Raw genomic sequence first — 17,335 nt, 5'->3', positions numbered from 1 at the left:
TCTTATCAAGTAATGCTATGAATAATACGATTAGGGTTGCAAATGTTAGTTAACAACAAGCCTCCTCACTTTACTTATATATATATAGTAACAAGAAAGAATTCCATATCTTTTCTTTTTTTCTGCCCAATTAATATATCTCACATATCTTTTCTTTTTTTCTGCCCAATTAATATATCTCACATATCTTTTCTTTCTGCCCAATTAATATATCTCAATATCTTTTCTTTCTTTCTGCCCAAGTAATATATCTCACATATCTTTTTTTCAGGCAACATATCACCTATCCTCTCATAAAAAAGAATTAATCTAATTTAATATATATCTCAATTAGTTGCTAGTTTTATTATTTTTTTATGGGATGGACTAGTTTTTTATTTTTTTTGGTATTTAGTTTTGGGTTCCGCTAACATGTGCCCTAAGGGCACATTTTAAGGTGTAATTAATGAACTAGTATCCCACTTAATTTGTTTCAAATATAGTAATAATCAAGTTTATTAATTAAAAGATATGGTCTACAGTATTTGTTAATTATTTAAATCAATTACAAAGGCAAATTGTGATACTTGCCAATCATCATGATTACGCGCGCCTGACATTATATGCATCCTTAGTAATCTAATTTTTTTCGTTTTGTTAACAATCAGGATATCCTATTGTAAAAAAAATAAAAAAAATCAGCATATCTTTATGCATCCAAAATATGGCCAAAAATTAATCATTTAAGTATTTATTTTAAGTGTTTATTTTTTGGATTTAATTAATCATTTACGTTTTTTTTTTGTTTCGGTGAATAAGACTGAGTATTATAGTATTATGTTGTGATGATAACAATTGTTAGTGCTATTTTGGATTTTGAATTGTTAATATGTTTTGGAATTTTATAATAATTATAATTTAATTTTTTTAAGTAAAAAAAAAAAAAATTTTGTTTTCAACTTAAAAAAAAAAATTGACAAAAAAAAAGCTGCTTTTGTACCAAAATAATTTAGCTGCGCGTGTAATCATATGATGATGGTTGGCAGGTATCACAATTTGCCTTTGTAATTGATTTAAATAATTAACAAATACTGTGGACCATATTTTTTAATTAATAAACTTGATTATTACTATTTTTGAAACACATTAAGTGAGATACTAGTTCATTAATTGCATCTTAAAATGTGTCCTTAGGGCATAGGTTAACATTTGCCTTTAGTTTTTATTTAATTAATTAATAAAAATGTCAATCGAAATAAGACCCACAAATTTAATTACAGTGAACCATAATTGAATTAATGGAATTCTTGTTTCTCAAGTAATGTATAGAGAGAGAGTATGATATGAATAACAATGGTTACAAATGTGAGTTGCCTCCTCACTTTACTTATATAGTAACACTGTGTGTTTTTAAAATAGTTTTTTTTTTTTTTTACTTTTTCTTTTCTTGCTGCCCAATTAATATATATCACATATTTTTTTTAGGCAACATATCACCTATCTTCTCATAAAAAAGAACTAGTCTCACACCCGTGCGATGCACGGGTGTTATGCTGTATTTTATATTATAATGTTGAAAAATCATTCGTATAAATTGAAACAATAAGTATTATGAAAATTATAATAATAACATCAACAACAACAAAATAATAATAATAAAAGTGATGTAAATATAAGATAGATATTAAAGATGTGTTTATGCATTTCGAAAAGATTACAATGGATCCTATTGCATCTACCAAAATAAGTTGGTAATCGATAAATTGTCATGTCACTATGAAAACGGTTTGTGGTCATACTCATACACTGTGCATTTGATTCTTAATTGGACACTATAATTCAATATATAGTATAAAAGATTAATTAGTGTGTATAATTTATATATAGATTAATTAGTAAAAACTATTATTATTAGTTGAGTGAGTGTATAATGAAAAGTCATAGGTTTATAAATGTAGACATATGAAAAAGTGTATAGAGATGACAATGATGTAAGTAGAAGTGATGCGACATTATTGAGTGGTTTAATTGGATATAAGTGGCTGACGTGAATTAGGGTTAGATTAGTGGTTGCACAACTATCTAGGAATTATATATATAGATGTTTATACATTTAAAAAACTTATTTATACATCATATTTGAAGTTACTAAAAACTATGTTTATACATTAACATTGATTTGCAATATCTTTATTGAGTGGTTTAATTGGATATAAGTGGCTGACGTGAATTAGGGTTAGATTAGTGGTTGCACAACTATCTAGAAATTATATATATAGATGTTTATACATTTAAAAAACTTATTTATACATCATATTTGAAGTTACTAAAAAACTTGTTTATACATTAACATTGATTAGCAATATCTTTAACTCATTCTTCAAAATAACTATGGAAATGACAACATATAATTGACCATGGAAAATAATCGATGTTGAAACATAAGTTTTTATTTATATTATAAATCTCATTAGAGGATTCTGAGTTGGATAAACTACTTCATCATCTCTTACCAAAAAACTACTGTATTATCGAATTTGACATTTATATTAATTTGAAACATATTTGAGCAAAGATAAACCAACTTAACTCATACTCAAATATCGAATATGATAAAAATCATACATGGCATAACAACCATTAGTACATTTTATTTTATCTATTTTTTTTACTAACATTAGAAAGTAGTCCTGACAATCGACCAACTCCTTATATTTACAAAGATTGGACAAAAGATTATTAGCAAAAACATTAACTTTTTTGAAAAAAAAACAATAAAATACACAAAATAATAAAATGAACAAAAAAATTTAAAATGAATAATAACCCAAAACAACAACAACAACAACAATAATAATAATAATAATAATAATAATAATAATAATAATAATAATAATAATAATAATAATAATAATAATAATAATAATAATAATAATAATAATAATAATAATAATAATAATAATAATTAGATACCCACATTAAATGGATGTAAGTGGATGATATGGCTAAATGAAAGGTTTTCATTGATTTGTGGATTAGGGTTTAGATAAACAATTCCACAACTATCTAGGATTTATATATATAGATTAATCTAATTTAATATATATCTTAATTAGTTGCTAGTTTTATTATTTTTTATGGGATGGACTTTTTTTTTTTTGGTATTTAGTTTTTATTTAATTAATTAATAAAAACGTCAATCAAAATATAAGACCCACAAATTTAGTTTAAAAAAATGTGTACAAATAATTTTAAATTTAATTACTGAAAATCTACAACTAATTAGGGATATGGATTCTCTAAATCGAGTAAAGGGTATAATTAGAGAATCAAGGATTGTAATTGTATAAATTCATAATTTATTATGATGTAGTTATAATATCTATCAATAAAATATGAATTAACCAACGTATAGGGATGACAATTTGATCCATACGCAGAGGGTACCCGCAAAAATTATCCATAATGGGTAGGGTAAAAACTCGCATTTTGGGTACGGGCACGAGTATGGATAATTACCCGCATAAATGAACGGGTATGGGTGCGGGTACAGGTACCTTAGTACCCACCCCGCCCCATACCCGCATAATATATATTTATTTATTTTATTTATATTATTATATTATAATATATGTAAATCAATTTAAAATAATACAACTCTACTAAACTATTACATATTTTTAATAAAAATGTTTATTTATAACATAATATAAAAATAATGTGAATATTTTTTTTGAACAAGAATAATGTGAATATTTAACATAAATATGAACTTTAACATAAGGTTAGTAATAATTTTGTTTATAATTTTTATTAGTCAATATTAAAATCTTTGAAATTTTTTTAATTCTATTAAAATTATATGATATTTTATAATTGATCAATTTATTTTTAGTAAAAATGCGGGTAACGGGTACGGGTATGGGTACCTAGGTATCCATAGGGTATCGGGACGGGGGAAAAAGTTGTTATCCACGAGTATTTTTTTCAATCCGCGGGTATGGGGATGGGTAATATAATACCCTACCCATACCCTGTTAAGAGTCCCACATCGGTTGAGATATGACCTGACTAAGTGTTTATATACTAGAGGCAATCCTCACTTTACAAGCCGGTTTTGTAAGGATGAGTTAGGCCCAATACTCATTTCTAAGTGGTATCAGGTTCGGCTTGGTGGGGGAGCAGGAGGGGATCCTTGTTTGGATCAACTAAAGTATGTGGGGGAACTCACACTTGGGAGAGAATGTTGGGTTTCAAGTGTGAGTGTTTAAGTCCCATATCGACTATGTGGGAAGAATGTTGGATTTATAAGAGAGATAACTCATTAACCTTACCCATCGCCATCCCTACCAACATAGTGTGGCACAAGTGGTAGATACTTGGGCCTATTAAAAAAAAAAAAATGGTTGATTCGTAGGAATGATTGATTGCTTGCGAAATTGTGTTGCGTCAAGATAAAACGATTGAAATGTTAATGGTACACATTGTTAATGTTGGGTAGGAATGAACCAAGTTGGAAACAACACTAGTGAGTGATTCTTAATTATGTATTCTGCATTTTATTTATATGTACTCTTAATTATGGAGGAAATTTGCAATCTTCCATATATCTCTTACTTCTTTGTGACAATTTAGGAGGAAATTTGCTTTTAAAATTTGATATGTCCCTTATCTTATTGTTGAATTATATTAGTTTAGTTTTCAATCTTGATTTCGGAGCTAGATCTATGGGCATATTTTTCATTTGAATACTATTTGTTTTGATTTTTGCTACAATTAAATTATAATTTTCTAAATAGTTACTGGTTTATAAGTGGACTTCATTTGAATAAATGAGTTCCACATCAAATAAAACAACGAAAATCTAATATATATGTCATATTTGGCAAACACTATATGCTTTGTAAGTAACAAAAGACTACAGAAGAAAATGATCGGTAGTTCTACGCAACGAAAAATTATAAAGTAATTACGGAAAAGTTAAAGCGTCCGTTATCTTGATCCCGATGTAAGCCAATTTGATCTCCTTTCTTTAATTCCCTTCTACGAACAAAATCTTTGACCCATCTCTTATTGAAAACATGGCTTTGTGCGGAAGTCCATATCTTGAAAACGAGAGAATGAAGAGACTTTGTGTCAACGTCCCATACTTGAACTTCCACTCCTTTTTTCTCAGCAGCTTTAGCACCACCCAAGACCACCAGAATCACAAACTCTTGAGTCAATTCTTTCTTCAACATAAGCCTACTCAGAGCGCGACAAACATCGCTCTATTCAAGCACCTTCTTGATCTCCCATTCATCGCTCTTCCCAGTTTCTTGTTTGTTTCGATTTTTGTGGCGTCATGGCTGGTAGATGAAGAAACATTGTTTTCAATGGAAGAAAAGATAAAAGAAACGTTGTTGTTGTTGTAGCTAAGATCACTCTTTTCCCTATTGATCTTTCTCTTCTTCAATGGAAGATCATATTCGCAATAGCCCCAAATTCTCCCCTTGATTTTTCTCTTCTTTATTGGAAGATCATATTCCCAGTCTTCCCAATTTCTCCAAACAGCATCATCATTATTAGTGTCATTGTCAAGATCACTCTTTTCTTTCTTAAACTTGTTCCATGAAACATCATTGTTGGTTTCTGTTCCACCTTGTTTTCGTTTCTTATTAGAGAGTTGTTGTTGTGTTGGACAGGAACAAGAACCAAGTGTTTGGTGTAGACAAATATCAGCGACACAGGAACAAGAATCAAGTTTTAGATGACAAATATTGCAGTGAGCCATGATTGAATGAATTGGTGAACCAGAAACAGAGTTAGTCTACGAGTTTCGTATTTCTCAAGCAATGGATAAAGCGTAATTGCAAGTGTGAGTCGACCTTCACTTTACTTGTTATATATATATATATATATATATCAATTTTGTTGAGAATAATATCTTAAAAGATTTTAGATTTAGATTAAAATATCTTAGATTTAAATTTTCATATTAGAATTTTTAAGATTTGTTTTGTTATTTAAAGATATATATGATTTAAAACTTTAAAATAAAGATATGATTTAAAAATTTGATATTTGCGATTGTTATTGGATAATCAAGTATTGCTAAGTTAGAATCGAATTGTTGCATATTTTTGCTTCACGTTAGGGTACACGTCGTTACCTGGCATAGCTTATGTTTTTCGATTTTCATCGTGGAAAAATGTTTATATTTGGACATCAATTCCAGCTATAATTTACTCAATAATTGGTTATTTCTTTGTTATCGAGTCTCCAAGGTGGCTTCTAATGCAAGGTAGAAACCAAGAAGCTATTGCAATGCTTAAAGGAATGAGTTCCGAAGAAAATGATGATTTAACCTCGAGTTTATTGCTATATGTACCCCCCTCAACAAAAGGCTTCAGTTGTTCAACTTTACTCATCAACAGCAAAATTGTTTGAGAGAAGTTGGGCTTTGAAAAGAATGGTTGCAACTATGGTGCCTGGTATTGGAATTGGAATGGTTTATTTTGGTATGCCATTAGCCGTTGGGAACTTAGGATTTGACATTTACTTGGCCGTTGTGTTCAATGGCTTAATGGAAATACCGTCTTGTGTCGCTACCTATTTTGATCGACCCTTATAACACTTATTCACTCTTCAGACTGAAAATCGAAGATGTTTAAGAAGGCGGTGGAAGCTAAGTCTCAACAGAGACTATCCGGTGCCGACAGAAAGAAGCTCAAACAAACCGTTAAACAAAAATTCCCAACAGCTTCTGATTCTGACCTAGACAATTTAGCACAGACCAAGCTGGCAATCTTATCTTCATCAACGGTCAAATGCAACGTCTCTAATTCGTTTGCCAATAAATACAAGACGTATTGCATCCTTAAAAATAGATCTTCACGCGTATTGAAAGAACTCTGCACAAAAGACTTAAAAGCTTTGAAACTCTGTCATATTCTGAATATTGCTCAAACACTTGTAACTTATCATACTTGTGTTTGTATAAGTCTTAGGTGTCTTTAAACTTTCATTGGAAACTTTGTATTGTAAGAAATCTCTTGTTTTTGTAACTTGAGCATTTGAGTAGGAAGTCTCTTGTTAGTGATAACTTGAGCAAGTGGTTGTAATCTGAAATTCTGGCACACAGTAGACAAGTGTTGTTTACGATGTGCACACGCTTATCGTAACACTTGACTTACAGAAGGAACGATAAGGCAATAAATAACAGTAAAGTAAATAACACAGTAAAGTTGTTAACCCAGTTTAGTGCAACGTCACCTACTCTGGGGGATACCAATTCAGGAATGAATCCACTATAATAGTTCTAGTTCAAAGCCCTCAGCAAACACCCCGGTTTACGACTTATCACCTAGACACTACTCGTGCTAATCCTACCTATGAACTCCTAGATATGAGACTCCGTCTTAATTCCCTCTAACAACACAGACAGCGTTGTTATCAATACAATAAGGACCAATGATGGAGACACCCTCCTATGAAACTAAGATTCACAATTACAAAAACCCTAAGACTCACGCTTTGTAATAACTCGGTTTTAGATGCTCACAACTATATACTTGTCTTCCTATTTATAGCAGTGAAATAGCTTGGCCTTCAAGTCAGAATTAGGTCTTCAAAACCTTGCAGCAGCAGCAGACATATTTTTGATTCAAATATATTTTCTAAAGTTATTACATTCCTTTAGAAAATAGAACTAGGGTTCGACTGCCTTCAAAAACTAATTGACCACGTGCGCCTTGTTGTATAAGTAACCACGAAATAATTCTTCAAGCAAATCTTCAAAAGATTGAATATAAAATAATAACGCTAGCTGACGCGCAGTTAGATCACACAGGTGTTGTTCCAATATGTATGTACATCTGTCTCAACACTTGATGTAAGCACATATGTCTCAACACTTGGCTAAAAGATGTTTTTGCAAAATGTAGCCAACATACAAAAACCCAACATTATTTTTTGTGATTGTTTAGTGAAACTCTCTTGGAAGTGCGAGAGGACTGTACTACTCTCGTTTTGTGAGAGGAACCAGTATAAAATCTCTGTGTTCATCTCTCCTCTCTCTATCTCTTTACTTTGTGTTTAGTTTTATCCGTTGTTTTACTCTTCTCCGTCATAAAAGTTTTTAAAACACTAAAACACAATTCACCTCCCTCCTCTTGTGTTTTTCCACCTTCAATGTAGTGTAACCTATGAAGCACGGACAATCCTCAGATTAGGTGTGTCCTCGATATCGACATGTCAGTGTAGGTATCTGTGCCCGTACCGTGTAACCCTTCCAGAGATGACTTAAGTCATGCATTAGCAATGACATGATAATAATTTGGGGCCGATGATGTCTCTGATGAGAAATTAATCTCATCGAGTCCTTAAGTAGCACTCTAACAACAACTAGTCTTAGAAATTTCACCATATATTACACTGTTTCCTGAAATGTCGAGATTGTTCGATGAGTCTATTTTGCACATAAGCAATTGGGGAAGTGACATGGTTTGTAGTGAGGTTAAAGTAGAAGAGTTGATGTGTCTATTTTATATGACACAAGTTAGGTCTTGCCTTTGCAAATTGAGAAAAGTGTGCTCTATTAAGCTATGTTTATATCACGGTATATATTTCGGTGATCCACCGTGAGGTTCTGTGAAAATTTAGAAAAATGTGTTAATTAAACTTATATTTGATATCACGATAGATATTTCACCGTGGTACCAAACATAGTACTAATTATAGTTATGGGTGATTATATCCGAACCAATTGTCTCACTCGCCTCGCTTTGTTCCTCTTTTTGAAAATTTAATTCATTTTAAGGGTGTTTCGGTAATTTTAAAGTGTAACAGGATACTTTAGAGGCGTGACTAGAAAAAATCAACATATTTTCTTTATCAAAAAATAATAAAATAAAGTATACAACCTATGTGTGAAGTACGGAGAGCACTAGAATTACAAAGACACCAAAATATACTTAGACATTAAAAAAAGTTTAAGAAAACAAAAGGCTTGTGAGACAATTAATGGCTAGCACTTCACGTTATATTTTGGGTTTTTTTCTAATTAACCTCTGAGGGTAGGTGCTCTATGCTGATATGACACCAATTAAATTCAGTCATATGTGTCCAAGTCAAACATAAATAATTTTTTACCAAAAAGTAATTTTGATTATTTTAATTTTCAAATAATTATATTTTAGGTTACTACTTTTCATTAATTATATTTTAGATTACATATTCTTATCATTTACTAAAAAACACTTTTCACAAATCCTATTCATCTTTTCTTTCGCCGTAAGATCAATTTTTTCGCCGCCGCTTCACTTGTCGTCGTCGCTGCTTCACTTGTGATCCTTGAAGATCACCGCTTCCTTATGCTCCGGAATCACTTCTCCATCATCGGTCTCTTCACAATTGTCTTTCAGAATTTTGTTTCGCCTACGTTTGTTGCAGAATCGGTTCATCTAGGTAACATTGAATTTATTTTTTAGGCAAAATTATACTACAAATCTTTTATCTTATTTATTTGTAACATTTTAGTCCTTTATTTTTTTTTTGTCACATTTAGGTCTTTATCTTCCGTGTTGCGCACATATAAGTCCTTTTTTATAAAAATACTACCAAATAAAATTATTTTATTTTTGAAAACATTTTTTTTATTAAAAATGATAAAAACCCAGAAAGTCTTTTTTTTTTTTTTTCCCGACAGAGAGTGATTAAAACAAGAGAATAAAAAATAACATTTGTGTGATAATCTTCCTCCAATATGCATTTGTGTGATATTTACAAAATTGTTATATTTATATATTTGTATGAATGATCAAGTTTATTGAAAATAACATGTGATGCAGTAGTTATTAACTATAAGGTATATTAACTCATAAGTAACATTGATCTTCATCATTTTATTAATTAATTGCAGCTTATCCCGATTGCTTTTGCGAAGCTAGTGCATTTAAAAAGGAGGGTAATGGTGGATTTTATCCTCAGAGATCGTAGAGGAAGAGATTGGCATGTCAAAGTATGTCCTATTAGCGGAAAACTGTATTTTGATGATTGTTGGCAGCGATTCGGAGAAGATAATTATTTAGAGGAGAATGACTTCCTTGTTTTTACTATTTAGAGGATAATTATTTTGGAGCTAGATCTATATGGGCATATTTTTCATTTGAATACTATTTGTTTTTTTTTCCGAATACTATTTGTTTTGATTTTTGCTATAATTAAATTATAATTTTCTAAATAGATCATATTTATATAGGACATCATATAATAAAATAAATCTATAATCAATGAAGGATAAATGAGTTCCGCATCAAATAAAACAACGAAAATCTAATATATATGTCAATGAAGGATATATGCTTTTCACGCATCAAAAGACTACACAAGAAAATAACGATAGTTCTACACAACGAAAAATTATAAAGTAATTACGGAAAAGTTAAAGCGTCCGTTATCTTGATCCCAATGTAAGCCAATTTGATCTCCTTTCTTTAATTCCCTTCTAAGAACAAAATCTTTGAACCATCTCTTATTGAAAATGTGGCATTGTGCGGAAGTCCAGATCTTGAAAACAAGAGAATGAAGAGACTTTGTGTCAACGTCCCATACTTTTACTTCAACACCTTTATGCTTGGCAGCTTTAGCACCACACAACCCCATCGGAATCACAAACTCTTGAGTCAATTCTTTCTTCAACATAAGCCTACTCAAAGTGCGACAAACATCGCTCTTTTCAAGCACCTTCTTGATCTCCCATTCATCATCAACATTACACGTCTTCTTAGTTTCTTGTTTGTTGGCGATTTTTGTGTCGTCGTGGCTGGTAGACGAAGAAACATTGTTTTCGATGGAAGAAAAGATAAAAGATACGTTGTTGTTGTTGTTGTTGTTGTTGTAGCTGAGATTACTCTTTTCCCTATTGATCTTTCTCTTCTTCATTGGAAGATCATATTCGCAATAGCCCCAAATTATCCCGTTGCCAGGATCACTCTTTTCCTTCTTCAATGGAATATCATAATCGCAAACATCCCAATTTGTCCCAACAACAACATTTTTGGTTTGTTGTTGGGTTTCTTCTTCTTGGCGTTGTTTTCGTTTCTTATTGGAGTGTTGTTTTTGTTTTGTATTGGAGCAAGAAGGAAGTGTTGGGTGTAGATGACAAACATCATCGGTCAAGCAGCAGGAGCAAGAATTACAGTGAACCATTCTTGTTTCTCAAGTAATGCTATGAATAATACGATTAGGGTTGCAAATGTGAGTTAACATGCCTCCTCACTTTACTTATATATATATAGTAACAAGAAAGATTTCCATATCTTTTCTTTCTTTCTGCCCAATTAATATATCTCACATATCTTTTCTTTCTTTCTTCCCAATTAATATATCTCGCATATCTTTTCTTTCAATTAATATATCTCACATATCTTTTCTTTCTTTCTGACCAAATAATATATCTCACATATCTTTTCTTTCTTTCTTCCCAATTAATATATCTCACATATCTTTTTTTCAGGCAACATATCACCTATCTTCTCATAAAAAAGAATTAATCTAATTTAATATATATCTCAATTAGTTGCTAGTTTTATTATTTTTTTATGGGATGGACTAGTTTTTTTTTTTGGTATTTAGTTTTTATTTAATTAATTAATAAAAATGTCAATCGAAACAAGACCCACAAAAAATATATAAAACCTCCGGTTGTTACAATTAGCATTTGTGTGATTAGATAGCAAGCATCATCTTCCACTAAAGGGGGAGCTAGAGAGCATGCATCCTCAACTTCATCCTACACTACAAAGGGAGCCTAAGAGCAAGCTTCACCCTCCACCAAAGACAAATCTTGAAGATTACACCATGGACATACATTTATCTGGAAAAAAACTATTAAATGGATTTACTCAAAATAAATAAATAAACATTGTTAAGATACATAAAATTCTGATGCACTAAGGCATCTTAGTTTTAGATAGTTTTCACTTTGTCTAAGACTTGCGGATGAACCAAAAAAGAATTAGTCAGAGCAATAAAATCTTCTTATTAACCAAAAAAAGAAATTAAGCAATTTGTGTACCTGTTCGGCAGTTAGTTTATCAAGGTTCAGCACAACAGACCTTTGGGCACTGTACTTCTGGATGGGAGGATCAGAAAATTTAACTGGTGGCCGCATCGATGGTATTCTTTCATATATGAGTGCCTAACACAGTCTCGATGTGAACGATGTATATAGGAAAATGCGTAAAACAAACATTATTAATAATGTGAAAAGTTGTCAGAGAAAAACATACCTCAAAAACTGGAGCAGCCCCCTTGAAACAATGTTGACCATGCTTCCTCATCTTATCTTTCAAATCTTTGAGAGATTCACAAAGGTGATCAAATACAGCTTTTGCCCAGATGATTTGCTCAAAAGCCTCAAGATCTTTAACGAACACCCAAGAACAACTACGAAGAATCTTTGCGTCGCTTGCGCATAACAGAAATTGCTCAACCAAAAAATAACACATCAATTGTTTAAAATACAACTTGTTGTGCTCATCCTCTACCGACATATCTTTCAAGATTATCCTAAGATGTGATGATTTGAATATTTTCCCTTTGTCACAAACAAGTTTTTCTCTAAGGTCATACAAAAAATTGGGAAATTTTGACCTTTCAACAGAGGGATAATCAATCCCGGTATCTTTGATACCAAGAACATTTGCGACCTCTCTAGTATATTCATAGGCAGTGAGATTAGTTTTAGCATAAAGTACTAGTTGAAAGGATTACCAACCCCCAAAGTCATCTAGCAGGGCTTTATCTAGGGCCACAAAAATGAAAGGGCTCACAATTAGGGGCCACAAAAATCACATTTTACACCTCTAGGTACATACTACATATTGTAATAAGAGTAATGAATGGAAGCAACAAATCTGGGGAATATAAAAGAGGAAACAAAAGAAGTACACAACGGATTGGTAATACTGATGATGATGAACGATTATATTCAGTTAAATTTGGAGAAAAGGGAGAGGATGACAAAAACAATAAGTCGCTCAGTGGATAACACAGATTAAAAAATGCACATTGATTATTTTCTCACCTTAGCAGTGACAACACCTTCTGCTTCTTTAAGAGGTAGAGGCAGTTCACCTGCAGCTTGCATTGCTTCAGAAGTATCTTTCAGTTGATACTGAAGCCCTCTATCTTCATCTATTAGAATTCTCCTTTCTTCTTCTTGTTCTGCGTTTAATGCTGAAGTTTCTGCTGCAGGGGTATGTATGAGTTTAGACACAACACTTCTTACTCCAGCTACCGAAGTTGCTTTCTTGACATCATCATTAGCTATTTGCAGTGCATCCTTCAGTTCCTTGGAACACTTCCTCTCAGCATCTAATTCACGCTTCCTCTTTTCAGCTAACAACCTGTTAGTTTCAACTTCAGCTCTGAGTTCTTCAGTAAGCGAAATTAACCTGCTTTCTGCCTCGGTCCATTGATTTCTTTCCTTCTCATGCTTGTACTGTTGCAACTACAAATATGATTGACAATAGTCACAATAGTCATAAACTTACTAAGTGATTGAGCTGCATTATCTCCGAAACAAATTTCATGTACTGGCCCGAAAAAAAAGAAGGTTGATTATGGTGGAAGAGATAAACCTTGTGTTCGCGTATTACTTCATTTACAACAGCTTTGTTCTTGATAGCTTTGGCACGTTGTGCGAATCTCAATGTACACAAAGTTTCACACCTACAGCTGCAATGCCGAGTCATGTAAATATATATATATATTCCATAATACATAAAGAGAATAAAAAACTAAATCACCAGTTGTTAACATATCTACCTTTGTGTAGCGGAAATAGCGCAGAGCAATGTTAATTTTACATTTCCACCAAGAGACTCCTGCATTAAAAATGTCAATTTGGAGTCTCTATATGGTATATGCCGCTGCTTTCCTGTCTGAGAAACTTCAGCAAGAATATTAATCACATTCCTGCAATCGGATTTAACCTCAGTAAGCACTTGGAATGATGCGAAAGTGATTGTAGAATTTGTTAACCAAAGGTATAATTATGATGAACTAGCTATAAACACAGCAAAGAATAGAAGTTTCAGGTTGAAATTTTATCCAATCAATTGTTAGAGCAAAGTATGTGCCATGCCAACAACTAAATCAGTGGGCAAACACTCAAGTATAAAATGATAGAAAGATGTATAACATGTACTAAAACCCCGTTTCGGCTATACCAATAGCAGGGTTTGATAGAAAGATGTATAACATGTATAAAACCCTGTTTCGGCTACATGTTTATTCAGCATTGAATTGTCTCTGGTTTAAGAGCATCAAAAGAGAGTGCTACAAAATGGCAGTCTAAAACTAGTTTGACAATGGCTAATCCATATGATAAAGCGTACCTTTATCAAAAGCTGATTCACATCCTTCACTGTTCTCACATGCACCTCTGTAAGATTTTCAACATAGATACCAGATTTGACATCTTCTCTAATCTGAATAAACAAAAAATAAACCAGTTCCAGTATAAACACAAGTCAAACATGATCAAGGGAAAACTACAAGTAAACTTTGTTGACCCGTTACTCATGGATCTGGGTTGAAATGCGCTGGTTCTTTACCTTGTGGTTGGCATACCAGAAAACAGCTTCATGATTCATCCCAATAGCTGTGTATACATTTTCATGACAATTATAAATCTAATTTAAATCCGATCAGAGAAGCTTGCTAGCATCATAATCCATCCCAACAATCTTTCCACCACCTAAAACAAGAAAAATATGTTTTTTTCAATTCAAGTTGTTAACAGTTCCCAAAAAAAAAAAAAAACTGGGATTTATTGACAACACATGAGGATGTATAAATGATATGCTTATCTTTCACACAAGTTCATTTGACCAACATAAAAGCTTCTCATATAATTTTCTATTGGTCATATATTTTGTTGTAGAGTTTTGGGTTTGTAGATGGGACTTAGGTTCAAGTGCGGACATACTTTTAATAATATTAGTTCGGTAGAGTAAGTAGAGTATGTCTACCGATTGGAGAGTTTGTAGAGGGGACTTAGGTTCAAGTGTAGACCAAATGGTAAAGAGTAGAAAAGAAACTTACACCGTTAACATCAAACTCCAAATGGTATGTCTCTAAAGAAGATGAAAGAAAACACACATTTGTAAAGTCTATATCTAATGAAACACACATTTGTAACCAAAAAGAACATGGTGAAATCCAATGAGCCATTTAATCAAACATGTAAAAGAAAGTGACTCGTTGAGCTTCAAATAATTATGTGATTATTTTACATTCGTTAAATAAAATAGATTTCATCCAACAATCATAAAATATATCAATGAGATAAGTAGAAGCTGAAGCATTAATGTTGTGATTGAATCACTCAAATATTGACAAACACTCGCACTTACAATCATAGAAACTGAAACTCTCCTCAACTGTTCATATTTCCCAAACCTTTTTCCTATAAACAATCACATAAGATACTGTATATCATTATAGTCTACTATATAGTCACAAAACTCAAAAATTGGAAAAGAAAATACATCTGCAAGACAGAGAAAGATAGAGAATTTCTATTATTACCTCTTCCATGTCTTGATTATAGACCTCTATTTTGGTTTTAAACACAAATCAAACCCTAATTTAAAAAATATAAAATCAGAAATGTTAAAAATCCCAATATGAAAAATAGATAAAAAAAAATACCCGATTATTTGAGCCAGGATTTCAAAAAAAAAAAAAAAAACATTGCATATCGAATAAAAAATTGTTCAATCTATAAGGCCTTGCCTTAGAATTCGGCAACGGTGCCATCAATCTTATTTGCAGACCAACCTTATTATTAGATGTTTCAAATATACCAAGTTTAATGGTTGTACCTTCAACCAATTTGCGCACCTTGCATATGTTTTGCCAATCGCCAAAAAGTTTGCAAGTAATATTTCTGTCAATACCAAAATGAAGCATGCTTTTCTAGGCCTGGTTATCATTATTTTTATAGAAGTGAAACATAAAATACAGCATTACAATAGAGGTATCAAAGAACTTCTTGTGTTTATTTCACATCATATGTGATGAAGACTAACTAATGATAATATAGCTAACTTGTAAATTGTAATGCTTGTTTGTATTTTATACAATGAAAGTGTATCTAAAACTATTAGGACAAACATCAAAACCAAAACTTGTAAAGCTCGGGTGAGAGATTATTCCATTTCAAACCCACTTTCCCTAGACCCAACAGTATGATGCATCATTTGAGCAGATTTTGACCAACATTTGAAACAGATTATTATGACCAATTTATAAAAAGTTCCAAAATTGAAATGATGTGACTAGATTGTGACCAACATTTGAAACAGATTATTATGCAGTCACACAGTCAAAAACATAAAATGATCTTGACATATCAAAACCTTCACATAAAACAAATGAGCCAAGAAAGTTAACTTTAGAAAAAATTATCAAGTTTCAATTTTTTTTCTAAAATATCACATTTTTTTCTCAACCAACCTTCCCTTCCTTGTTTTGACACATATTGAAAATAATGTATTTAAGTTCAAAATCCTTGAACTTTCATCAATGTGTGAAAAGATAAAGGTAATGGATGAGGCGGAAGAGAATAATATGATTCAGGATGAGGAGGTGGTGGAGCTGGATCACAATGACAACAACGAAGATAATGATGATGATGATGATGATGATGATGATGATGATGATGATGATGATGATGATGGCAATGTTAATATGATGGTATAAGAAGAAGATGATGATGAAGGGTTCTACGTATTGGATGAAAAAGAAATTAATAATATGATGAATGATCAGAAGGAAGAGGAGGAGGATGATGATGATGATGATGATGATGATGAGTATGAGGAGGAGGAGGATGACGACGACGATGTGTATGTAGATGATGAAATTGATGTTAAAATGTATATTCAGCCAGGAAATCCACAATTCTTTGCAAAACATAATCGTCAAAGACCCAATGAATTGGTATAATTATTTATACGTTCTTTATCATGTATACACATTTTTTTGACATGGAAGCATACTTAAGTGTGTGATTAGTCCATTTTGCTTGAGCCTAGGTAGAGGAATTTGTCTTAATTCTCGCCTTCGACTTCTCTCATACTCATGTCTTATGGTATCATTCTTGGCTTTTGCAGCATATTCCAGCAAAAGTTATTAAGGATTTTAGTCTTTGCTTTAAAAAGCATATCATCCTTATATGTTGCAACTGCAAGGTATATCTTACATTTTCTTCACAATTAGTGATGTGATGTCCACTTTTATGTATTTATGTTGTGTTGAAATTTTGATATTCAAGTTGCATTTATTGTTTATATTATCACAG

At 31.8% G+C, this 17,335-nt stretch overlaps 1 protein-coding gene across 2 annotated transcripts; it reads right to left on the bottom strand.

The window, feature by feature from the left end:
• Nucleotides 1-10,272: 10,272 nt before the first annotated feature.
• LOC123900004 (kinesin-like protein KIN-12B) lies at nt 10,273-16,080 on the bottom strand. 2 transcript variants are annotated; one of them, XM_045951395.1, is made up of 10 exons: nt 15,855-16,080; nt 15,559-15,613; nt 14,583-14,725; nt 14,364-14,456; nt 13,792-13,941; nt 13,605-13,701; nt 13,049-13,474; nt 12,252-12,766; nt 12,038-12,160; nt 11,627-11,836 (listed from the first exon to the last, which is right to left on the bottom strand). In XM_045951395.1, exons 5-8 carry the CDS (start codon nt 13,854-13,856, stop codon nt 12,752-12,754), a joined length of 603 nt encoding a protein of 200 aa, XP_045807351.1. In that variant the 5' UTR covers nt 13,857-13,941; nt 14,364-14,456; nt 14,583-14,725; nt 15,559-15,613; nt 15,855-16,080; the 3' UTR covers nt 11,627-11,836; nt 12,038-12,160; nt 12,252-12,751. The 2 variants fall into 2 exon arrangements, with proteins under 2 accessions (XP_045807277.1, XP_045807351.1); XM_045951321.1 differs by lacking the exons at nt 13,605-13,701; nt 13,792-13,941; nt 14,364-14,456; ... (1 more) ...; nt 15,559-15,613; nt 15,855-16,080 and having other exon boundaries at nt 10,273-11,836; nt 12,252-13,191.
• Nucleotides 16,081-17,335: the final 1,255 nt, after the last annotated feature.

This window comes from Trifolium pratense, linkage group LG1 (assembly GCF_020283565.1).
Source record: "Trifolium pratense cultivar HEN17-A07 linkage group LG1, ARS_RC_1.1, whole genome shotgun sequence".
NCBI lineage: Eukaryota > Viridiplantae > Streptophyta > Magnoliopsida > Fabales > Fabaceae > Trifolium > Trifolium pratense.
This window is presented reverse-complemented; position numbering and strand designations above follow the sequence as displayed.

Coding starts and splice junctions, on each gene's coding strand:
- LOC123900004 (XM_045951321.1), bottom strand. CDS start 11,169: ATGGTTCACTGTAATTCTTGCTCCTGCTGCTTGACCGATGATGTTTGT.